This window comes from Phoca vitulina, unplaced genomic scaffold (assembly GCF_004348235.1).
Source record: "Phoca vitulina isolate PV1807 unplaced genomic scaffold, GSC_HSeal_1.0 scaffold37, whole genome shotgun sequence".
NCBI classification, from domain to species: Eukaryota; Metazoa; Chordata; class Mammalia; order Carnivora; family Phocidae; genus Phoca; species Phoca vitulina.
In genome coordinates, this window is record NW_022589740.1 from 9,086,086 (window position 1) to 9,112,300 (window position 26,215).

General features: G+C 43.6%; 1 protein-coding gene across 1 annotated transcript in view; it reads left to right on the forward strand.

The window, feature by feature from the left end:
- Positions 1-26,215, forward strand: part of PGM5 (phosphoglucomutase 5) — a 198,798-nt gene that overhangs the window by 142,304 nt on the left and 30,279 nt on the right. The window contains exons 8-10 of the mRNA XM_032427488.1: positions 166-301; positions 4,349-4,532; positions 18,940-19,074. Coding sequence (XP_032283379.1) covers positions 166-301; positions 4,349-4,532; positions 18,940-19,074 — 455 coding nt within the window. The remainder of the gene's footprint in view (positions 1-165; positions 302-4,348; positions 4,533-18,939; positions 19,075-26,215) is intronic.

A 26,215-nucleotide genomic window follows, 5' to 3' on the forward strand; every position in this document is an offset into this window, starting at 1 on the left:
TTTTTTTTTGGAAATGCAAGTATATGATGGGACATGTATTTATCACGATGGATAAATATATCCAGCCATTTCAACATTCAATTTCTAACTGGTCTTCATAGTTCATTTCGCTTTTACTTTTCCCCTAGGAACAATTCCTCAGCAGAATACTTCTTTCTTCCTTAGGCTCCGATCACCTCCGGGAAAAAGATGGCCTCTGGGCTGTCTTGGTCTGGCTTTCCATATTGGCTGCCCGGAAGCAGAGTGTGGAGGAAATCGTCCGAGATCACTGGGCCAAATTTGGCCGCCACTATTATTGCAGGTGAGAAGGGTAGGGACCCTGGGGAACTGCCCTTAAAGGAAAGTGGTGGGCTAGAACCTTAAGAAGGAGGCAGCTTTCAGGACGGTCTGAGGAACACAGGGGCTGGAGCCCCTGATAGGTGTTTGGAGGTCCTTCAGGACCTCCAAACTGGAAGGCATAAATTTCCCCTCCCCTGGTGACATTCCTCTGTGATCTTTTCATCCGTGCCTATAAGGTGGGCAGCCATTCCAAGGGGGACTCTGAACTGCGGAACCTTGAAAGTCCTTTAGTGCCCGTGACAGTTTTATAGTCCAATCGGGGGCTCTCCTTGTTAGTTCTCCACCCATAATTATCAAGGGAGGGAGGCAGAGGCAAAGCTGTGACAGGTCGGACTGCTTTTGTAATCCTCTCCTTCCCTCTGTCTTACTTGCCTGCTAACGGTCCAACAATGTCTAAGGTGCCCTCTGAAGGGGCCATATGGTTCAGGAGCCCCACCTTTTGCTAAAGTGTTGTCCCTGTGAAAGGAGATACAGAAGAGGGAACTGTTACCCTGGGAGGGATGAAGGGCAAAGGTCAGTGGCTAAGAGCTCAGGGTTGGGGGGCTCTATATCACTTTCCTGTTTTTGAAATAAGTGAGGGGGCAGAGTCTTCTGGCTGCCTGGTTGCCTGCTAGATATGTGTACCTCGATATGATAGGTTTGTGTTCCTGGTACCAAGCCATGGTCTTGGGGGAGCAGTGATAGGCAAGGATGTTAACTGTGGAGAACCTGGGGATCTGGCAAGGGAATCCTTGGGTATCCTCAGAGACTCTCTCTGTTTGGAAAACAGAAATTGTGGCTCCTTTGCTTTGTTTATGAATAGTTAACTACTTTGGGTGTTTGGTTATGTTTTAAGAGCTTAAGGAACAGAAAGAAAGCCTTAGACTTCCCTTATAAGGTGATTGTTTCTTCTCTTAAGAAGTCGTTTACTTAGATAAATATCAGAGAATAAGAAAGCCCGTGATAGGATTCATTACTGTCAAAAAGATTGCAGTGCTCTGGGAAATGTTGACAGCGCCCTAATAGTCTTTTCTCTGGTTTAGTCAAGAAGGCAGAGGTTGTTAACTGCCTGAAAACCACCTCAAATGATTCCTTGTTTTTTTTTTTCTTTTAAAGATTTTATTTATTTATTTGACAGACAGAGAGAGACAGGGAGAAAGGGAACATAAGCAGGGGGAGTGGGAGAGGGAGAAGCAAGCTCCCCACTGAGCAGGGAGCCCGATGCGGGGCTCGATCCTAGGACCCTGGGATCATGACCTGAGCCGAAGGCAGATGCTTAACCGACTGAGCCACCCAGGCGCCCCTCAAATGATTCCTTGTATCGTAAAATATTCTCAAGGCAGGTGGGCATTTGTTTTACTTACTAGTATTTATTTTTTTAAAGATTTTATTTATTTATTTGACAGAGAGAGAGCACAAGTAGGGGGAGCAGCAGAGGAAGAGGGAGAAGCAGGCTCCCGGCTGAGCAGGGAGCCCGATGCGGGGCTCAATCCCAGGACCCTGGGATCATGACCTGAGCCAAAGGCAGACGCTCAACGACTGAGCCACCCAGGTGCCCCTACTTACTAGTATTTCTAACTAGTGCCAAAATATCCTGATTCTTGTGGGCCTTTTTGGCATACCAGGGAAGTAACTGGCACAACAAAACTTTCTATTGCACGAAGTTGTTCCAAAAAAGTCCAACCTGATAAAATATGTTATGATTGCCAACCTCTGGCTTAGTGAGATCACTTTGAGTTAGGGATGTGTTCCTCATAATTTGTGCAATGATTATCTAGCTTTCTGCCAGTGTTTTGAAGACGTGGTGTTATGATAAGTGTATTTATAATATAGTTCATTTTTTTTGTGTGGACAAGAGCTTACATGATAATTACATTTTTCATAACAAATACCATATTAGAGAATATAATGCAATGGAGATTTAAATTCTTGTAGAACATTGACTTATGTTTCAGATTTCTGTCCAAAGAGATCCCAGAGATAAAGAAAAAGGGAGGAGGGAATAGGTAGAATGAAAGGTAAACACTTTTTTTTTTCAGCCTCCAGCAGATATAGATTGAGAGATCCTTGTGGAATAAAATGACTTCTAGCCTGTTCTTTTTGGTGGGGAGGAGATAATTACACAGTTTTGTTTGACTTATTTCTGAGCCTGAAGTTGTGTCTGGGAACCCAGATGATTTTCCTTGTGTGAGTGGACCCCAGAAGGTACTCTCCATTGAAAGATTTCCTCCCTTGAAAGTGTGTTGTGGTGGTCAGAGGGGGTGGTTTGCGATAGCGAATGGGGGGCCGTCCCAGAGTCTGCTTGTGTATGAAGATGAGCATTTGGGCAGGCTGGTCTGACCACCTCAGCCATAGACCGAATGTGAACTGTCCCCTTAGTGGATTTTCTCAACCTCTGAATCTCTTTCAGTGCCCCTCGGTATCCTAATAAACCCTCTATCCCATCCTCCTGCCCCTCTCTGCTTGGTTGGGTCTTGATCTTCCCCCAGAATACTATCTTTAAACAGAATTTAGGCTTAGAACACATCCACTGCTGAGAATTTTCTGAGACAGTTCCCAGTTGTTTTGTTTCTGAGGCTGGGGAGGGCACATCTGTGTAGGAGGGAGAGATTACAAGACAGAGATACAGGGACAGGGGACCCACTGCTAGAAATGGCATCATTCCATGTTTTCCATTTTGGCTAATACCCTGATGTTTACTCAAAGTCTTAAAAGATCTTGGGTGAAGAAAAAGTAACAGTGATTCAAGTCTTCCTTCTTTCAGCTGGCTGGGAACTCACATCTTGTTCCTGTGTCACACAGAGTACAGTGTGAGATCCCATCAGAGCCATGTGGGCACAGCTGCCCCTTGAGGGCTTCCTTCTTATGCAGACCCCCCTGGGTGTGCCATTTGGTTTTGGTCAAGATTGACACTGGGGAAGACTCTACAGTTTCCTTATGGTAGTGACTAAGAATAAAATCAATTAATAGTTTTAAGCAACGGTGTCTGGCATTGGGCCAACTACTTGATATGCATTATGGTATTTAAACCCTACAACAACAAATGAGATAGGTGTTATTTTTAGTCTTTTTTTTCCTAATCACCTCCCAGCCCCATTGTTACATTTGATGTTCTTGGCTAGGAGGACTTTTTTTTAATGGAACAATTGTGGTATTTCTTCCAAGTTTCCAAGAGAGTTTTATGGTACGTTGATGTCCCTTCCTCCTTCTCTCTTCACCTCCCTTGATTCCTCTCTCTCCTTCCTTCCTCCCTCCCTTCCCTTCCTCCCATCTTTCATCCCACTGCTTGATAAACACTTACTAGAAGCAGCAGAGAACAAAACAGATAAGGTCTCTGCCCTCCTGGAGCTTGTGGTTCGTGTGGGCAAAAGCAGATAAGAAATAAGTAAACAAATACACCAAGTCAATACAGATTGGGATGATTACTACAAGAAAATATCAACAGTGATGTGAGAGAGGGAGAGAGAGAGGGAAGTATCTTGAATGGATGGTCGGAGAAGGTCACTTTCTGGAGGTGACACTAAGTTGGAAAAGTGACGGAGGAGAATGTGTCAGGTATTCGAATGGTCGGGGGAAGAATATACCAGGTTGAGGGAACAGACAGCAACGGCAAAGGCCCAAAGGCAGGACAGGGCAAAGTGTCTCTGGGGACTGGAAAGGAAGCCCCTATGGCTGGAGCACGGGGAACAAGGGCGAGAGTGGGACAAAGTCAAAGGGGTGGGTGAGGTCGGATCCCACAGCGCCTTATGGCCTGTGGCTAGAGTCTTGTTCTCAATGTGATGGGCACTTGGGGAGGGATTTAAAAGAAAGGACATGACTTGATGTGATTTTTACAACATCACTCGGGCTCCTGTATAGGGCCTGTGTTATATGGGCCAGGTAGAAGAGCGTGGGGACCAGTTGGGGTGCTTTTCTGTGCCGTTCTTCCAGGAAAACAAAACCAGTGATTAGATGACCTTGAGAGGTCTACCCCGTTGCTGGCTCTCTGATTAGGTTTGTCTTCACCCTGTGTCCTGCCTTCCCTCACCAGGTTTGACTATGAGGGGCTAGAGCCCAAGACAACATATTACATCATGAGGGACCTGGAGGCCCTGGTCACGGACAAGTCCTTCATCGGCCAGCAGTTCGCCGTGGGAAACCACGTCTACAGTGTGGCAAAAACAGACTGCTTTGAATATGTGGACCCCGTGGATGGCACGGTGACCAAGAAACAGGTACTTGCTAGGAAATCGCCAGAATGGGCAAAGCCAGGGGCCAAAGTGTCCGATGGCTGGAGAGTTCTGTAGGGCTGCTCTGCTCTGAGCGCTTCATTAGACATACGAGAGCCTGCAGCCAGGAGAGAAGAAAGCCCTTGGTGAGGGTTACCTACCTAGTTAATTCATGGCGGAGGGTGCATTTGAACACAGCATCCTGTCTGTCCAGTATTCTTTCTGCTTGTAACTGGCAGGCTAATACGGCACATAGATAGACACCCAATATTTCCTTCTGAAATGTCTGCAGCCTGAGGGCTCATTGCAGATTCAGAAAAGGTTCCCAGGGCAAGATACTGCTTTTCCTTGGCACCCCTGTTAAGTGCAGGTGTGTTTCCCCTTTTATGACTGTATGTCATTGAGAATGATAGGAGCATACCCAGATGGGTTTGTAGGGGAAGAAACAGTGGGAAAACTTGTCCCACAAAACCCAAAAGGAAGATTTATGGTGGAGAATGATTACAAAAGGTCAGGGACAAAATCAACAACTTCTGTCATGGTCTCATCTTTGCGAATTGTCTAAGAAAAGTTGAAAGCTACTACAAGTATTTTTTCTTCTCAGTTTGTGTGTTTATTGGCTGTGGCAAAAACTGACCACTCTAGGAGCACATTTCAACATTTACAGTTCAAATAAGACACTGAGTAATGTTAAGAAAAGTTCCATTCTAAAATCCCCAGATTCTTATCTTCTGGTACACTCTTCACCAAGAACAGACAACAAAATACATCAGAAGCTATAGGATTCCAGGGACTAGATGTAATGGTAGTTACTGATCTTTTTATTTTGACTAATATTTCACACAGTCTTTCTCTTGGGGTCCCCGACTTGTAGATGTTCTAAAGCCTGGAGGCCTCCTATTACTTTTTTGGTATTCTCCCTCTGGTCTGCTGAGTTTCATGGTGGTCTTTCACCTCAGTCAGAATGTCATTGGTCTTTCATTCTAGAAAGCCTTCCATGGCTGGACAAATTGATGACTGCTTTACTTTGGGAAGGTGTAGGGTAGTCGATAAAAGAGTGGTTAAGAAGTTTGAAGAGCCAGGGCGTGCCTGCGTGGCTCAGTTGGTTAAGCATCTGCCTTTGGCTCAGGTCATGATCCCAGGGTCCTGGGATTGAGCCCTGCATCGGGAGTCTGCTTCTCCCTCTGCCTGCCTGCTCGTGCTCTCTCTCTCTCTCTCTCAAATAATAAATAATCTTTTTTAAAAAGTTAAAAAAAAAAAGAAGTTTGAAGACTGAGAAGCACATCCTCTCCCTGCCCCACTTACCAGTTATTTGACTTCAGGAAAGATGCCTGATTTCCTTGAGCCACAGTTCCTTCCTCATTTGTAGCACATCTATCTCACAGAGCTGTTTTAGAAAGGCAATGAAATAAAAGACGCAAAAGCTCCCAGCGATCCTTTACACAGGGAGTACACACTACGTTTTTGGTAGTTGTGTTTTGTTTCCCATGAGGATGCTTTTTTGTAGATGAGATTGAATCCTTTCCAAAATAACACTAGTGAATTTCGGAGATGTGAAGTCGGGAGCTCAGCACGTGGCATCTCAGAGCCTCGATGCCGCAGATGAATCTTTTTCAATTCTGTACCATATTCCTACTTCCATTTTGTAAAGGAACATCAGAACAAACATTGCCTAAATCCAAGGCTCATAAAATATGTGCTTTCTAAGTTATTCTTGGGAGGTTTTTGTTCCCTGGTGGGGAAGGCTTGAAAACCATTCCTTGAAAAGATTATCTAGTCAGTGCTGGGTTCTGGACTCTGTCTGCTCCTGAGAAGCTTGTCTGTTGAGCTAATTTGTTTTGTTGTTAAATCCACTAATACTCTACCTTGTTTCTTCCCCAATGCACTCACCATTCGTATCCTTTTTTTCTTGGCTCTTTTAACAGTTCACATCAGGCTAACTCCACAACTAGATCTCAAGTTCAGACATCTATTTATTCCACGTCCCCTCCCCTGCAACCCTCAATATTGGTTTCCATTTTTACTCTGGTACTTATTATTTTTTCTTTCCATACCCTTTCATATTAGCTCACATGTGGCCATAAATAGTAAATGCTATCAGGAGCTGCTCTGGGGAGTTTCTTTAGCAACAAAGGAAGATTGTGGTTCATTTTCCCAGATTCTAAGACCCAAGTGACAGTTTATTAGCTGGTGGTCCTGAGTCACCCTGGAGCTTCTCTGCTGCTCCGGGTTTGGCTCACTGAGGATTTGGGGAGGCAGTTAACACTCAGCGGCATCCTCATTGTCAGCGAGTCATGTATGGTTCTTGCAATTGGTCCTGTTGGCACAGAGGGAGAGTTCCTGCATTGTGGGGCTGTTGGTAAACTTCCACCACTGAAGCCCACATCTCAGCGCCCCCTGAGAAGTCAGAAGTCATCAGCACTTGGTTCCAGGGATGGTTGAGTCTGGGCACACTTCATGTGACATTGTTGCAAAGCAAGCACCATCTATTTACTCCTAAAAGACATATTTGAATTTAAATGAACATGTATTATTTTTAAATAGCCATAAAGCACTTTGGCACATTCATTCAATAGATATTTCTGGAGAGCCCACTAAATGCATAGTAATTGGTTTTTGTCATGGGGCATTATGGGGGTTTTTTTGGTTGTTTGTTTTAGAGAGGGAGAAGGGGAGCCGAGGGGCAGAGAGAGAGAGAGAATCTTAAGCCCAGCATGGAGCCCAACGTGGGGCTCGATCTCATGACCCTGAAATCATGACCTGAGCTGAAATAATGAGTTGGACACTTAACTGACTGAGCCACCCAGACACCCCTGGAGCAGTTTTTTTAATATAAATGTATAACAGCTTTATCGAGATATCATTCTCACACCATCCAATTTACCCATGTCAGGTGTAGAATTCAGTGGTTTGTAGTATATTTATACAGTTGTACCATCATTACCACAATCAGTTGTAGAACATTTTTGTCACCCCCAAAAGCAACTTGTACTTGTGAGCTATAATCTCCATTTCCAACCCTGGCAATCCCTGACCTACCTTCTGTCTCTCTGGATTTGCCTCTTCTGGATATTTCACATAAATGGGACCATACACTATGTCGTCTTTTGTGACTGGCTTCTTTCACTAAGCAGAGTGTTTCTAGGGTTCATCAATGTGGTACCATGTATCAGTATTTCATTCTTTCTTATTGGCAAATAATGTCCCATTGTGTGGATAGACCACATGTTGTTTGTCCATTCTTCAGCTGATGGACATTTGGGCTGTTTCCACTTTTTTTTTTTTAAGATGTATTTATTTATCTTAGAGAAAGAGAGCATCCACAAGTGGGGGTAGGGACAAAGGGAGAGGGAGAGAGATAATCCTGAAGCAGGCTCCTCACTGAGCATGGAACCCTACATGGGGCTCCATCCCAGGACCCTGAGATCATGACCTGAGCGGAAACCAAGAGTTGGCCGCTTAACTGACTGAGCCACCCAGGCGCCCCGAGCTGTTTCCACTCTTTGACTATTATGAATAGTGCTGCTGTGAATATTCACATAAAGCTTTTGTGCAAACATAGAGTTTCTGTTATCGTGGCTGTGTAGCTAGGAGTGGAATTGCTAGGTCAAATGGTGACTCTAGGTCTAACCTTCCAAGAAACAGCCGTATGGTCTTCAAAAGCAATTGTACTGCTTTCCGTCCCCCCCCAGCAGTATGTGAGGTTCCAATTTCTGCACGCTTTTGCCAACCTTTGTTATTATCTGTCTTTTTGGTTAGAGAATACTGTAATTTAAAATAATCTACTAAATTATGTATTATTTTAAAATTAAGGTGGAAGAGACTTGACCTATAAGGACAAACAAAGTATGCCTTGCCTAGCAAAACCCAAAGGAAACATTATAATGCAGCATCTCTGTTTGCTGTGGGCAGCCGATTGCTACGGCTTCTCCAGTGTTGTATTATGTTGGAGTCAAGCAGACATAGATATGAAGGCTGGCTTTGTCACTGCCTTGATTGGTGACTTTGGGCATATTACTTAATTCCTCTCTTCTCAACTTGTTGGGGCGGGCAGATGGCATGTTGGTAATAATTATCATATAGGGTTATAGAGAAGGTGTGAGGAGAAAGTCCTATAAAGCCCCAGGCACAGTGGCTGGTATCCATTTGATATTCAAGAAATACCAGTTGCTTCCGCCTTGCCAGAATCCTCAACTTGACTGCATATCAGTTTGAGGAAAGGGTGTGAGTGGCGTTCAAGTGTACAGCCTTGAGATCAGCGAGTCTTGGGTTTGAATCAGCTCTGCCGTCTCCTTGCTGGGTGATCTTAGGAAGTTACTCAACCTCCCTGTGCCTTTCCTTATCTGTGAAAATAGGAAGAATCATTGTGGCTACCGCATACAGCCCTTGGGAGAATCTGATAATACATAGGAAGTCCTGATACGTAATAACCACTAATAAATGGTTAACTAAAAGAAGTTATGTTAAAAGAGCATCCTTGGGAAAGAAGGATTTTGATATTTAATGAGCCATATATGATGAGAAAAGCAGGGAAAACAACACTGAACAGAATACAACTTTGCAGGGTGTCATGTGAAGACATGGGAAGGCCTCCTCAGTTTCTGAGTCATCTATGAATTGATTCAAAGTCACATTTCTCTGCCTTCCCTAAGTCCGCCCCTCCCTCATCTCCTCCATCCCACTTGGTGCAGAAAGAAAAAGGTTTTTTTAAGGCAGCTCAGTCTCCTTTTTGTCCTTGATTTGGGGTTAGAGTCAGGAAAGGGACTGTGGAAAAAAAAAAGCGGTTTCACATATATCTCTAGAGATAAAGAAATGCTCCTCCATCCAAAATGAAATTAAAATCCTGTTCTAGTGATAAGCCCTGCCCCCTATCTACTTCACTGCTGTGGAAATGTTCAGCAAAGTCTGTCCTGCCTGTGAGACCCTGTGGGGGTCATTTAAGGAGCAAGAAGGAAACCCCTGAAGTATTAAACCCCTGACTTGAATTCCCAGGGACCCCACTGGCTTCCCGTGGCCTATCCAGGTCTCATGGAATTTACTATGGCTGCCTCCAAGTGGCTGATATTTTTGTGATGTTGAGTGCCAAGAGGAAAGCTGATGTGTGTCCTCCATTAAGCGGGACCCATGAGGAACTCTGATTTAGAAATAGCAGCTCATCCTCTCTTGTCCCATAAGGGTATGTCACTGTTTATTTTCAGGTAAAATCTAGTCACACGAATGAATGATAATGGATTCTTCAAATATGAGTGGGAAAGATAAACCAGTAGCTCCTATGAGAGCAGGGAGCAGTTTGACCCAGTTGCCAACTAATTCAAGTGATTCCCACTTTATGCCTTGTAAAGAGATGGGAAAGATGAGGGAAAGGTGGGTAGCTCCTTAAGGCTTGACGGGTGGCCCACTCTTTCCTCAAGGATGAGGTCCTTGTACAAACATCAAGATTTCCCATAGTGCCAGGCACTCTCTCTCTTCCTTAACCATCAACAACCCAAGGAATATCATCAGCACCAGATTACCTCTTACCATTATCCTCCCCATCTCCTCCTTGTAGCTGAAATCTCCCGGAGTCCCCACTCTGCTTCATGGTTATGAGACTCTTCCAGCTCTGACAGAAGGAATCCTCCAATCCTGGTGGTGTGAAAAATGGACAATATGACAGATGGTGCCAGCATGAGTTGATGGCATATTGCTACTAGGGTGGGCATCGATCCAGAACCATGACCTGTATTTTGAAAATTAGCTTTGAAGAGAGAAACCTTGATACCAGGAGCAAAATTTAAGGAACTGAGTCTCTCCTCATCTGTCCCATGCCTGTATTTCTATTTAAGAAGATCAAAAATCATGAAATTCCACCAGTGCTGAAGTCATTTGCCAGTAACAGTTCAGCTGATATTAAAAAACCTGATGTAAATAAAAGCATACCAGTTAGCTGATGTGGAAAACCAAATCCAATTTGATTATGTCAGGCTAACGCTCAGCTTATTAATACCTCTTCCAGTTACACAGGCTGTGTGGAAACATTTTGATGTTGTCCTCAACCTGGAAAAAAGAACCATTTGAAATTAGTTCAGAGAAAAGGCACACTTTGAAGACTGATTGCAAAGTCAATTCGCTTTTAGAGTTGTTATTTTAATATGCAGGAAGGTGTCTGCATTTTTTAATTTCAATATTTAGAAATAATGAAGCAAGTCAATTGGCAATCTTGAAATCACATTTTAGCCTAGCCTTTGGTGCTTTAATATCTATTGCAGTGCTATTACCCTTGGTCAGCAGAGAGAGAGAAATTTATCATGGCCTCGTTTCTGGGGGCATCATATGAAGACAACTGATTGGTGTTAGCTGGAGACTCTAGGGGCCAAGGACTGAGTTCTCTATTTAGAGTTAGCTGGTCAACCTTCAACTTTCATCACATTCTAATCAATGAACCAAGTGAGGGACTGTTGTGAACAGCTTATCTCTGTACTATGCCACTTGCTGGAGTGTGGTTTGTGCATCTCAAAGTGGAATTAAAAAAATCATCTCGGGCGCCTGGGTGGCTCAGTCGGTTAAGCGTCTGCCTTCAGCTCAGGTCATGATCTCAGGGTCCTGGGATCGAGTCCCGCATCAGGCTCCCTGCTCAGTGGGGAGCCTGCTTCTCCCTCTCCCTCTGCTGCTCTCCCCTGCTCATGCTCTCTCTCTCTCTCTCTCTCTCTCTCTCGCAAAAAAAAAAAAAAAAAAAAAAAATCATCTCAGTCATGCTGATTATCCCACCTATGGAGTTTAGTTGAATATGAAAGTTAGTACTTACAAATAGCCCTCCTCTGTTGAGTGTCAGAAATGTTTAGGTAGTGAGGTGTTGTCATTACATGTATATTGTGATAAAATCTGGGTGAGAAAATCCTTTTTCTGTTGCAAGTTGTGATGTTGAAAAAAAATATCCTCGTAATAAATACATATTCCTTTAGTATTGTATTTAATACAATACAGTGAAGATAGTGGAAGTGTGATTCATTCATGCCTTCATCCATTCACTGAATATTAACCAAACACCTACTATATGCCAGTCAGCTTGCTGGGCACTGAGGACATACCGGCATACAGAACAGTCTAGCAGGGAAGACAAACTGACATTAAACTTGTAATCACTATAGAGTTTACTGAACAGTATTACAGAGAAAGAACTTATTTGGGAGTGCATAGCAGGGGGAGCTCACCTCAAGTAGGGCTCTGAGGAGGTGATATTTAAGCTGTGCCCTGAAGAATGAGTGGGAACTGGCCCAGGGTAAACCATCTTGTCAGACTAAAGGCCTTTCTTTAATCTAATGTAGCTAAACCATTGTTTGGCTTTCCAGATAAAGAACTGGGATCTCCCATAGGCAATAGTGTTCTCACTGGGATGTTAAAATACTTAGAATTCTCTACTTCGGTGTTCATTCTACAACATTGCAGTTGTGCTAAATAAATACAACTGGGCCTTTTGGTAGGACACCTTGAAAACCATGTATTAGCGGCAGCTGGGTGGCTCAGTCAGTTAAGCATCTGACTATTAATTTCAGTTCAGGTTACGATCTCAGGGTCCTGGGATCAAGCCCCGTGTCAGGCTCTGCACTCGGTGGGGAGTCTGTGTGGATTCTCTTTCTCTCTTAAATAAATAAATAAATACATCTTCTAAAAAAAGAAAACCATGTATTAAAATTTTTTTTTTAATAATAGCTACTTTTCCTGTGATTTTGTCTATTTGTCTTCCAAAGACCAAACACATACTCGTTGCTTCTTAAGGACATATTGGCTGATTAGGAAATAAGGAGAGGGAGACAGTGTTTCTAATTAGTTAGGAAGTTCTTACTCCTTTGCTTCTGGTTCATTGGAGTTTTGTTATGATGAAGCACCTTCCCCTGCCATAAGTTGATTGCTTTGGGACTATCTTCCAAAATGCTGGTAGTTGAATCCTGCTAAGATGTGTGATAAGAATCTGAGCATTCTGGAATAAATGACATCATAGTTACTTCCTACCGAACTACTAATTTTGTGTGTAGTCAGGAGGGTGACTGTCACCAGGAAACATAAATATTAAAGGAAAAATTCGTGGACTATCACAGGAACTGAGGGAGGAAGCTACCCCTGTTGTCTGGGTAAAGTATGTCTGATTCCAAAATATCCCAGAACTGGGGCTGGTGTTGAGTGAACAGGGATCAGCAGCCATTTTGGCCAAAGACGAAGGGAAATGGAACATGTGTGACCTAGTTCCATTGTTCCAAGTTTGATAGTTGGAATCTGGATAATTTTTAAGTCTTCTCTCTCCACGCAGTGCTCTCATCACCTAATGTGGTTTTTGCTGGGCGGGTGTTTTAAAAGAGCACTTAGGAAGTCATTTGGCCTTGATTTCCCCCAAATAATTATTTGCAATTATTGGTCTGCAAGAGAGCTGGGTTGGTGGTGAACAGTCAGTGCACTGCACAAAGGCTCCTGGCCTCATGGGGGAGGAGCAGCTGAAGTCCAGGCCAGCCCAGAGGAAAGATACTTTTCTCTAATTTGTTTTCCTGTTTGTAATCTCTATGAGGGCACAGTATGGACTAGCTGCTGCCCTGCTCAACCCCTTTTGAACTCATGCTTCCAGCTAGCTCTGTGACTTCAACAAAGAAAAATGGATAATTCTAGTTCATTTTTTTCATGGAGAGAGTGCTCTGTCCAATCCAAATCTTCTGCTTTGGAAGCTGCGTGCTTTCTTCTACAAAATATGGTTCAGATGTTACACAGCAGTATTTTCACCTTGAAATTCTCCAGATAAATCTTTGGGATCTCCCAGGGGAGATAACATGTGAGTTAAGCTTAAGAGTCTCTCCCACGCCGGTCTTGTCTCCAGGTTCATGTGCCTGGTGTGGCCAACTAACAGTATATGTGACATTGTACTAGCTTTCAGGGCCATGTGCTGTGTTCCCCTGGAACTCATCCTACGTCCGTATTTGACTGGGTCGGATGCTGCCAAATAACTCTTGGTAATGTACAGTTCCTCCTTCCCCGCCTGGCTGCAACATGTCCTATAGTCTCCAAACAAACATCTGGCAGCTCTGTGTGTATTTAGCAACTTGCAGATTTCCCTGCATTGATTCACACAAGGGTTTAAAAAAAAAACAAAACCCAACACTTACTTATCCAACATTTATCAGATACCTGCTCTATGTAAGGCTCTCTGCTCATTTGGGGGACCATAGAGAACATATGAGATACTGTTCACATATGTCACGAGAAGCGTTGTGTGACTCTCAGCAGTCTCATATGGTTCAACCTAAAAGTATAAGCCTGGGGTCAGAAGACCTAAAGTTCTGGCTCCTCTCTTGACCAGTTTTTAACTTCCCCTTTCTTTCCGGTGAAGGGAGGAAGTGGCCTGGATGATTCTGAGGTCCTTCCTTCAGGACCCTAATGGTCTAAATAGATCAACTTAGAACGGACATTTTATGGTCCAAGAAGCCAGTTCAGTGGGAGGGATGGAGAAGATAAATGGTAACAGATCCGTGAGTTTAGTAGTGATTTCAGAGAACATGGCATAGTCCTTAAAATAAAATTAATCTTAATTCTGCCTAATTTAAAAATAAATGTGCCATAAACCATCACCATTCAAGCTTTATTTGGCAATCTTCTGCAAAATCTGGAAGGCTGCATGACTAAGAGCATAGTATCATTTTCATTAAAAGCTTAACATAAGAATGGTATTTATAGACTGATTTATAATTTTCAAAGCACTCTTCACATATATTCTCTGATCTGATGTTCACAACAACCCAGGGAGCCAGGCTGCATTGTTTTTCATCCCTTTTTAGGAAACTAAGACTTACAGAGCTTAAAGTGACTTGCTCAAGACCACCAGCTGATAAGCTGAGCCAGAATTCCACCCCTTTATCATTTCCAAACTGACTCTCCACGAGCAGCAAACCAGAGAGGGGCAAATATGGGGAGAAAAACAAAAGCTCTGGTGATACATGGAAGCACATTGGAGGATTTGGGGGTGGAGAAACCTGCAAGAAAGCATGGCCCTTTAACAGTGCTGGGACAAAGCTAGGGTGGGCAAAACCCCCCTCTTGTCGCTGAGGCATACAGCTGCAGGCACTCAATGGGAAGAAAATGCTAGGCTGGCACTAACGGTGCCCCTTTGATACCCCGCTCCATCATTAACATGGTCGTAGCATGGAAGACCGCATCTCTTCCCCTTCTTTGAGTTTGTGGCTATTATGTTATCCTGGACATTCTGGCCTCTGTTGTTGCTATAACTACAGAGGTGGCATGGATTCCTTCACTGTTGCTTTAGGAATCCCCGAGGAGATTGTGCTAAAAGTTCTTAGTGTCAGATGGCTCAAGGGGAGATTCTTATAATGGTTCTGCTATTGGCAAGGCATTAGGAGGAGGCTTTCAGGACACAGCCGCAAGATGTTTTATTAGCACTCTCTCACCATTTTGTGGTCCTCCTGAGATTCCAGTCCGATGGGAGTATACGGGTGAAACCTGAGATCTTAAAGGGATCTTCCTTAAGACTGACATGTACTATAGCCAGTCACTTGATCCGTGAGGCAGGTGACCCAGACAAAAGTGGCTACTACTGGGCTGTCCTCATTTGGCTACACGGTAGGATCACCTGGAGAGCTTTTGCAATCCCAGTGCCCAAGTCATAACCTATTCAAATTAAATTACAGTGTCTGGGGTAAGAGCCAGATAGCAATATTTTTGAAAGAACCCAGCCGATTCCAGTGTGCAGCAAATTTTGCAACCCATGGGCTTATGATTTGTCTAACATCACACAAGTGGGGACAGGAACCTATCATGGTTCAGCTCCATTGTTTTTAGCCAAAACGGACCCTTGCCTTAAAAATGAAGGATGAGTAGATACAGCATCACTCACGACTACCCTTCAAGGTAAATATGTTTACCCCAGTTCACTGATGGAGAACCTAAGTGTTTTAATTTGTCCTGTGAGCCCTCCTTAAGCGTGGAAGGAGGCACTCCTGTGGTGCTCGCTCCAGTTCTCAAACATGCAGTGACATACACTGAAGTGTTTGCAAAGGGCCTACTCTTTGCCAGCCATTGTCCTGGGCTGTGGGGATAAATGGTGAACAAGGGACATAAGGCTTTGCCCTACCAGAGCTTATAAGCTTTATGAAGGACCCAAAGACCTATTTCAGCAATTCCAACACTTTAGGGTTAAGGCTGAGATGGGAACTTGTTTTATTCATTTTTAGCTGGGCCTTGTTTCTTCAGGAGGATTTGTGGCAGCAAAAACATGCATAATGAAGTTGTTAGGATATAAATAAGAAACAGAAATCAAGACTGGGGAAAAACATAAATAAGAGTAGAGTCAAGAACAGAAGAAAAATTCATAGCTATGCAAGTCATAAGGATCTGCTTGGGCTGAACCTCAAATTTGGCATTAAGTGTTCTGGCAGCCATATTGAAAAGGGAACTATGGTTAGTTATTATTGTTAGAGAGACAAAAAAATACCAGTTCCTCAGGGAAGGAGAGGCTTTCTAACACTTGGCTCTTAAGGAAATGTCTCATGTGGAATTTTGTACAGTCTCCAAGAATATTCCTAGAGTGACTGCAAAAGCGGGTTTTATAAGGCAGTACCCTGTAGACCCTGCAAGGAAAGGGAGGATATGAAACAAAAATGCAATTTAATAAACCCATTCTTGTCATGAGTAGTCAGTCAGAAGTAAGTTGATTCAGGTCACCTATACGTCCATATGAGTCTATGGCTAGAATACCTGGGGAAGTGCATGGATTGGACACCGTTCATAATTTTTCTTTCTTGGGATTTTGATAAGGCACATAGATAAAATATTTTTCTGGGGTAGAGTTGAAGACTAAGTATTCCGTGTTGTGGATAATGTAAGGGTTTATACCAGGGGATGGCAAACATTTTCTGTAAAAGATAGTAAATATTTTAGCCGCTGTGGCCCAGATAGTGTCTGTCATATAGATTCAACTCTGCAGTTATGACACAAAAGTAGCCCTAGAGGATACATAAGGCCATGGGGCTGGCTGTGTTCCCATGAAACCTTGATTTATACAAATAGCCGGCCGGTCAAATTTGGCTGACAAACTATATTGCCAATCCCTCGTTTAATCTGAAAATTTCAAAAAGCAAAATGTATGATTGGTATGCTTTTGTTGGAATTACAGAACATTTAGAAACTTGGCAAGTCTTGCTCAGTGGTGACTCTGGCCTTGTAATTTAATTGAAAGTAGGTGATGATGCATGCTGGAGCGAACATGGCTCGTGTTCAGGGTACACATTCATTAAGTTCATTGAAAGAACATGCAGACACCAAAGCAAGCCATTACATCTTCGCACACCATAGTGACACTCAATGGACAGGGAACTGGGGTTAATGCAGCACAGAACTGGGCTGGGTCTAGAATTTTTGTCCTGCTATGTGGAGGAGAACTGTGGTATTTCTCACTTGGAGGTCTCACAAAGCAACAGGGGTTCTCTGGTAAGATCTCATGGCTGGTTCCTTAGAAAAGAGAGAGGTTGGACCATCAGCAGTATCTCGTGCATGCCTTTATCATCTTTTCAAGTGCAAAATTTACTCCAGGCTACCAGATGTAGATTCTAACCAGCTTTCTAGAAGTACAGCCAAAGATATGGTGACCCACAAGGGAAAAAAAAAATAACATAATTTCACTATAAAAAAGCTTAGTTGTGAGTTGATAATACATGTTGATGGTTTGTTATGGCCTGAGTTCTTGAATACTTCCCACTGGCTGCATACGAATCTGGGGTTATTAATTAATTAGTGGTTAATTACATTCATGGTGTAATGGGAGCTACAGGAAAGGGTTGAGTTTGGGTGGTCTTTGGAAGGGGTGGCCTCAAGTGGTTTGGAATCTACAAGAACAGGTGGCTTAGGGCTTCGGCCTTAAATATTGCTTTCACCAACTTTTGCATAACCCGTAGTCGTGAGTGACCAATTACCTACTCATGTGTCCCATATGTGGTGACAAGGGGAGTGCAACTTAAAAAGAAATAACAGCTTCAGAAGAGTTGTAAAAACATGACCGTGGATGCAGCTATGAAACTTTTGTAGCCTCATTGTCTGAACATAATTTGGTCTAGAACACTTCCTGGGTAGTAGGGAATTGGGGCATATACTCCATTCGGAATGTCCTAACTATTCACTCGTCCAGCAGCAGAAGGTTCTTATTAGGAAAACGGTTGCCGCTCCTTGTAATATGGTTGCAATGACTAGTCCAGGCTTATGGAGAGCAAGGACTGTGTCTTTCTCTTCATATCCTCAGGGCTTAGCCCAGGACCTGACCCCCAGGGGCTACTCTAAAATATTTGCCCAGCGAATGAATTCTGGTTAGTATCATCCTATTTGCAGAGCTAGTATCAGAGAGAGGTGAGTTCTGTTACACAAATCGTGGCAGATACTGAATCGCTCCAAAAGAGACTAAGGCTGTTGTTTTGGATTGGAACAAAATATGCCTACAAAACTTAAAAAGCAGAAAACCATTCAGATAGAATATAGTGGTCCCCACCCCACCCCAGCAGATATGGGGGTGGGGTAAGGGATTGGCAGTCAGATTTATATGGCAGGTATATTTTTAATCCTGGCTTATTCTTAACAGCCATGATTTAAGGCCAGACGAGTTTCAAGGGCAAATTTCTTAGGGAAAATGTCTGATGTCAAAGTTGCCTGGGACTTCTCCTTTTTCAGAAATAACAAACGACCAGACTAATTATTTTGTTTCCTCTACTTCTTTCCTCTGGCCCCTGCCAATATGCTTATTTATACCAAGGGCTTTATCAGTTGTCTTAAGAAAACAAATTTCCTTCAACAAACGTTACAATATAATCTGATGGTCCTATTTTTCAAATATCCCTGCCACTAATGAAAACAGATGCACAGAGAACGGAGGCCTTCTGAGCCAAAAACACATTAATACCGCTATGGCTCTGCCCCCCACCACCCTGGTGGCCAGGTGGGAGAGTAAGAAGGAAGGACAGAGCCGAGGGGATGAGACTGTATGCAGGAAGCCCAGAACCCAGCTGAGGCTCCAGACCTGAGCATGTCATCGTAGGCTTTGGTTGCTACAAGGGAATGTGGGCACAAGGAAAGAATCAAGAGAGATGAACTTGAAGCAAAGCCTAGTATCACGTGGGGGTAAGCTTAACACAGGCAGTTTGCTTTACTGTAATAGAGAAATTGCCTACTCCCACGGCATCCGGCAGGTTTCTAAGGGAAAAACTTTGGACCCAGGGACATTAAGTATCATCCCTCCGCCTCTCTCTGGCTCCCACATCTCCCGACCAAAGGAACTTGAGCATCTGTTCATAGTTTTGCCCTGAAGTCTCCCCCAGCATTAACCACATGTGGGTATTAATTGTTACTACCTGTGTATCCCCTTGATTCACTGCTCCATTCTGGGTGTTCTTGATCTCAGGGCCTGAGGATCATTTTCTCAGATGCATCACGGCTCATCTTCCGGCTCAGTTCCTCCAGCAGCGTGCGGGCCACCGTCAGACTGTACGCTGAGAGCTACGAGAGGGACCCCAGCGGTCATGACCAGGAGCCCCAGGTACGCTCAGCACCGTGTGTCTCATCGTTCCTGGAAAATTTAGGGAGCCCTTGTGGGCCTTTAGTGGGGGTGATTTTACTTTCTGGAATCTAAGTTACATATTGATAGATGCAGCTGAAGGACAAGCTTACAGTAACTGGAGACAAAATTTCACTCACTCATGACAGTGTTTGGAACAGAAAATTTGGGCTCTAGCCTCTATGAGTTTAGACCAGCATTTCCCAAGTGACTTGCCTTTCTTGATTGTTCTGCAGTTTGTTGAATTGGGGTGACCTCAAGAAAAATGACCTTGTATAGATAGAGAAATGTTTAGTTAGAGTCAAGCTGGTCCAACTCCTCAGAGCCTTGACTGCGCATGTAAATAATGAATCTCCAGGTGTTTGGCAAACTCTGGGTTGGATCGTGACCTTGAGGTGCGAGTGTAGATGCTACGCAGGCCCTCCTGTCTGAGATTGCTGCAGAGCCCAGTTTCTCTCAAGAAGAGGGCCGAGGGCTGGTCTGCATTTAAAGTTAAGGGAGGCTAAGCTAGATCAGCCAAGGCTGGGCCACCCTGTGTTTAGCAAAGCCCCTTCATGTTGTCAACAATAGGGCTAATTAAGAACTCAGAAAAAATTACAGAGAGCCCAACCGTAAGCATCCCCACTCTTACATTCATTAAAGCTGCAGGCAACATTAATTAATAGCAGAAAGGACCCACCATAACGTTGGATATTTCCAGCTACACTGCGGGCCTTCCCTTGCCCCCTTGGTCTCTACTTCACCCTGGGTTGTTTTTTTGTTTTTTTAATATTTTATTTATTTATTTGAGAGAGAGAATGAGATAGAGCATGAGAGGGGGGAGGGTCAGAGGGAGAAGTAGACTCCCTGCTGAGCAGGGAGCCCGATGCGGGACTCTATCCCGGGACTCCAGGATCATGACCTGAGCCGAAGGCAGTCGCCCAACCAACTGAGCCACCCAGGCGCCCTCACCCTGGGTTTTGAAGCAGAGTCCTTGATGAGGTGATTCCTTGAGATGAATGAGTGGTTCCATCTGCAGAGCTGCTTTTGTGGAGAAGTAGAGAAGCAAAGAAAAACTTACTGCCTCTCATTTTAGAGTTACTCCAAATTTCCAATGATAATTTGCCAAAGTTGTGCCCTAGAATGAGACCAGAAAGGGTTTTCTTTCTTTCTTAGTGGTTTAGTGTGTTTTTCTTAAAATGGTATCTTTCTTTGGAGAGTCTCAAAGAACTTGATAAATATGGTGCCGTAGATCCTTATAGCTGATGATGGAACCAGAAGGTCTGTTTGGGGTCAGATCATCTCAGATGGGGAAGTAGAGGCCTGGGAGGCTGAAAGCTAAGAGCATGAAGCTAGTATAAGGTCCTTGGCCCTTTCCTGTCAGGATCACAGGCTTTCCATGCAAGGACGGGCCACGCCCTGCCAACATAATTTGTCAGTGAGTACATTTCGCCCAAGACAGTACCAAATCATGCAAGAATTGGAGGCTTACCCTCTCTTTCCATATAAAACCCTTCTACTTTTCATGTTGGGAAAGGAGATTAAAGCAAGGCCCTAAAACTCCAGAGCTACATACAGGGTGAGGAATGATATTCCTGGCTTTACCAACTCTGACTCACTCTGACTCGAGGCTATTTTTTCTCAACATTCTTTTCCCTATTTGCACAGGGTAAGTACTTATGATAAGTAGTTATGATACTTGCTTATTTGTATTTACCTTCCACACTGACTGCAGGAGTGTGACATCTGGGCCTTTAGACATGTGTGAAAATGATCCTGTGCACAAGTGAGTCTCTCTCTCAAGTGTTCCACAACAGCCAAGTGGTGCCACTTTTTTTTTCAGAGCTTCCTTTGAAGCTGAAAACTTCCATAGGCCTGCTCCTAGAGGGTTGTGCGTTAAGTACTGCTTCAGTCTGTGGGTAGAGAAAACATAAGTAATGCTTGTTTCAGTGGCCAGTGCTCTTTATTTTCCATCCTGTTGGTTCAAAGAGTTTGCCATTTTGAATGGTTGAGGAATCCTTTTGTTGATCGTGTTCTTCTGATCAATAATCTGCCTTCCCTTTTTAATCATGAGCGAGGGTCTTCCCAAACCTGGATAGGTGGGCCTCACTGTGTTTAGCTCAGGATCCAGCTCAAAATTTTACATTAAGCTAGAATTCCTTATTAAAATCCCTTATATCATTGACTCACCAACTGAAGCCCTGTTGCATAATACATGTAAGTCAAGGTATAATTTAGAATAAGGTTTGAAAAGACATCTACACCCCTAAGGAAGAAGAAGAAGACCCCCAGTAGACTCACCTGTCTCATCACTGCTGAATCACACCTAGGCACTTAAGTTTGACTGTTCGGGGCCTCCTTACAGCATTGCCTCCCAGGACCCCAGCTTCTGCCTTTGAAGAGCTCTGGAAGGAAAAGCCTTTGGTCAACTGTTAACAGAGATCAAAGATACAGCATGCTACTGAGGTTATTACTGATCTGTGGCCTGATGGGGAAAGACCAGCTGTGTTGCTTCCTCAACTACAGAGACCTCTTCCTCCTTTCTAGCTTGTTCCAATTTGCAGCCCAGAAAACAGAACAAATACCCATCCCCCCCCACTCAGATACCCAGTAAAGTACCTCTTGAATGTGTAGAGATTCCATTGATAAACTTGTCCAATTCAACAGGTATTCATGTTTTACCTGCCTTAACTCAATACCCACCTACATTCCCATCAATAGCAAAAGGACTAGAGAGTTCTCTTCAACTGGCTTCTCAGCATCTGGCTATTGTACTTTGCATGAAGAGTTTCTTGTCCATACATCTTTTTTAAAGTTTTTATTTAAGTTCCAGTTAGTTAACATGCAGTGTTATATTAGTTTCAATACACTGTATACAATATAGTGATTTAACAAATCCATACATCACCTGGGGCTCACCACAAGTGTCATCCTTCATCCCCATCACCTATTTCCCCCATCCCCCTCCCTCCTTCCCTTCTGGTAACCATCAATTTGTTCTTTATAGTTAAGAGTCTGTTTCTTGGTTTGCTCCTTTCTTTCTTCCTTTTTTTTTTTTTCTTTTTGGATCTCTTTGCTGCTTTGTTTTGCTTCTTAAATTGTACATATAAATGAAGTCATATAGTATTTGTCTTTCTTTGACTGACTTATTTCATTTAGCATGATACTCTAGCTCCATAAATGTCATTGCAAATGGCAAGATTTCATTCTTTTTTATGGCTGAGTAATATTCCTGTGTGTATGTGTACCACAACTTCTTTATCCATTCATCAATCAGTGGACACTTTGGTCCAGACATTTTAAACACATGGGAACAGAACATGTTTTCAATATTAATACTGTGGTTGCCTCATAAAAGTGTTCATAACCATCCTGGGGATGCAACTAGGAAAATCTGTGGTATAGTCTATATGCAGAAAAGTCCCTGCTCCTGCCTATAGATTTATTTGGGTCCATTTTTACAACAGTTATTATGGTATTTGTTTTAAATGATTTAAAATAATTTAATTACATCAAAAAATATTTTTAAAGAATTCTGTCCATCTACCCCTAGGAATGGGTGGTGAGGGGAGGAAGAAGATGAGGGGCTCTGGGGAGAGGAGAAGGTGCTTGCCTTGCCCTTGCTCTGTGTTCTTGGTTAATCAGGAAGGAAAGCCTTTAAGGCCTATTTCTGGAAGATCACATAGTTTTGAAAATACAAGATTACTTTAATTTTACTGGCAATCAGTAGACCTTCAACAAGCCCTCAAACCAGCTGGTAATAATTTGGAAAAAGGGATGAGCCAAAAGGATTTAAGTTCACAGGTGACCAGAAACAGTCCCATTGTTTTTCACTTTCTTTCCCACCAAGCTTATTAGCAGGACTGCTCGATTAATTTTTTATTTACCTTCTCTCCTTTTCCCTTTGAACCTGAGGGTGGAGTAGCTCATGAACAATAAAAGATCCAAAAGGAAAAGGAAGAAGTTTTGTTAAGGGCTGGATAATCACATCCTGATAATGAGCTCGTGGCTAATCAACAGTTGGCTTTGGTACTTTAATTGCAGAATAAAACCGCACCCTACCCCACCCCAAGTTTTGGAAGGAGACCAGTTTTCCCCAACCCTCCTTACAGTTGAGGGAATTTATGTATTTCTGATAGTCTGTATATAGACTACTTTAAGGACCAATTATCTAAGCACCAGGAGTCATATAGGGAATTCATCCGTCCGACCAAGAGCTGGCGGCCATTTTGCTCTACGTGTTCTTATTATGACTTTATAATCCAGAAATGTTAAGTACAGAGCCATTTTGTGTTACATTGGGAGAATATAATTTTTCACCTAAACCAGGATACATTTGAGAGTGAAAGGGGGCACTAATAACAATTATGTTGAGACTGCCCCAAATAAAACAGAACTTGGGTTACTCTAGTTACATACCTTCATGCTACCCTAGATCTGACTATCTCTTTAGAGATGGCCTTCCGAGGGCACTATCAGTATAAGCCTAATAGTACAGAGAGAATGTGCCAGGAACGAGGAGTTGGATCCATGGTTCCAACCGAGGCTACACACCAGGACCATTTGGGGCTTTGGTAAAGATACCTGGGCCTGGGCCTCACTCCCAGAGATTCTACCTTAATTGTTCTAGGGTGGGGACTGCATTTTTGAACAGTTTCCCAGATGGTTCAAATTAGGTGAGTGCTCCCAAACTCTAGTGTTTTTTAAATCACCTGGGGATCTTGCTAAAAATGCAGATTCTGACTCGGTCTGATGAAGGCCAGAGAGTCTGCATTTCTCACAAACTCCCAGGCAATATTATGTTGCTGGTCCAGGAGCCACACTTTGAATAGCAAAGAGTTAGATGAACTGCTAAGCCTTAAAGACAAGTCACTGAATTCTTTAACTTAAGCAGTGCAACACCTGTTTTTAGTGCCCTTGTGTGCATGGGCCACTATCCTCTGGATTTCTCTCTCCGGTAGCCCACCCAACTTGACTTAGGCAAAAGTGACCTCCTGTCAGCCTCCCCCTGTTCCTCCTCCCTCCAGAAGACCCCTGCTTCTTTCAGTGTCTTCAACTCAGGAAGTGGCAGGTTCAGCCAAAAACCTAGGAATCATCCTTGACTCTTTTTTTTTCTTCTTTATATCATATCCCATCTCCAACAGCAAACCCTACCAGCGTGACCTTCAAAGCACAACCAGAGTCTGGCCCCACCTTGCCACCTCTACCATTTCTATCCAGGGCCAACCTAGTGTTCTGGCCTCTAGATTATTGCATTGGTCTTCTACCTGGTCTCCCTCCTTCTGCCCTTGCCCACTCCCCACCCATACCCTAGTCTTAGCACAGCAACCAGAATGATTAAAAAAAAAAAAAAAAAATTAGATCCCCTCATCTCATTGCTCTGCTAAAATCCTTTAGTGGTGCCCCATCTCACTCAGAGAAGAGCTAGAACCCTTACCATGGTATCAGGCCCCCTCCTGGAAATGGTCCCCTTCTCCCTCTGACTGCATCTCCTACCTCTTGTCCTATTTCTGAGCTCCAGCTGTTGTTCTGTGCACGTGCCAAGAATACTCTGCCTCAGGACACTTACAACGGCTGTCTCCCCTGCCTGGAATGCCTTTCCCTCCATTAACTGCAAGGCTAGCCCTCCCCCTTCTCAATGAGGCCTCCCCTGGCCGCCCTGCGTAAAATCACCCTGACACTCAAGTACCGCTGATCTTTGTCACCCTGCTTTACTTTTCCTCCATAGCACTTACCCCTATCTCACATACATATTTACTTGTTTTATTGTGTCTCTCCCAGGGGAATGTAAACACCAGGAGGCTAGGATTTTGTCAGTATTCTTTACTGTATCCCCAGTGCATACAATACTACCTGGCAGATGGTACGTGCCCAATAGAATTTTGCCAAACCAATGAAATATTCAGTGTTAATTACTTTGGAATATCTCAGACTGATGATATCACATGAGAGACTGAAATACTCTGTACTCAGTATGAACCTTGGTGCTATCCTCGGTTTTCTCCTATGCTTGAAAGTTTGAATAAAATCACTTGTCATTTTTAAGTTCCCTACAATGTGCCAGGCACCATTCTAGATACTTTAGGTCCATCCATTATTGTATGAATCATTCCAGTGGGGCCCCCCCAGAGTGGAATTATCATCTTGCTTTGGCAGGTGAGTAAACTGATTCAGGGAACCATTAATACTCAGGGAACAGGTAATTTCTGGATTGGAGAGTCAAACTAGGTCTTAATAAAACCTGCTAATCCTTGAGGTCCAAGGAGGGAGGATTTCCTCTTACCTGTGCTTGAACCCAAGGCTGCACCTGGAGCCTTAGTTCAGTGTTTTCTTATTGAGATATATATATATATATTTTATTTTTTTCTCACACCAACCAATTCCCTCATTCTTAGACACCACTGGGTACCCATCAATTAAATTCACTTCTGACACTAACTACCTGGAGTTAGCCCAGGCCCCACAGATCAAGGGCTCAGTCCCACAAGACTGCCTCCACTTAAGATACCAGTGGAAAATGGCGTGCCCAGTTTCCCCACATTTCTGTCCATTAGAATACAAATTCAGGGGTTCCTGTGATCTTCTCCTCAGGTTTGGTAATTTGCTAGAATGACTCACAGAACCCGGGAAAGCACTTTATTTACTATTGGTGGTTTATTATAAAAGACACAACTTAAGAATGGCCAAATGGAAGAGAATCATAGAGCAAAGTATGGAGGGAAGGGCGCTCAGAGCTCCCATGGCTTCTCCTGGCATGCCACCCTTCCAGCACCTGGAGGTCTTCACCAACTCAGAAGCTCTCTGAACCCTGTTTAGGAGTTTTCTATAGAGGTTTCATTACATAGATATGATTGATTAAATCACTGGGCACTGGTGATGGAACTCAGCCTCCAGCCCTTCTCCCTTCCTGGGAGGCGGGGATTTCCAGCCCTCTAGTCCCCTGATTGGTTCCTCAGGCTACAGCCCTCATTCTGAAGCCATCTTGGGGTCCACAAGAGTCACCTCATCAGCATAAACTCAGGTGTGGTTGAAAGGGACAAATTAACAAATCCACTCCTATCACTTAGGAAGCTCAAAGGATTTGGGGAGCTCTGTGCCTGGAACCAGAGAGAACAACAAAATATATGTTGTTGTTTTTAGACCA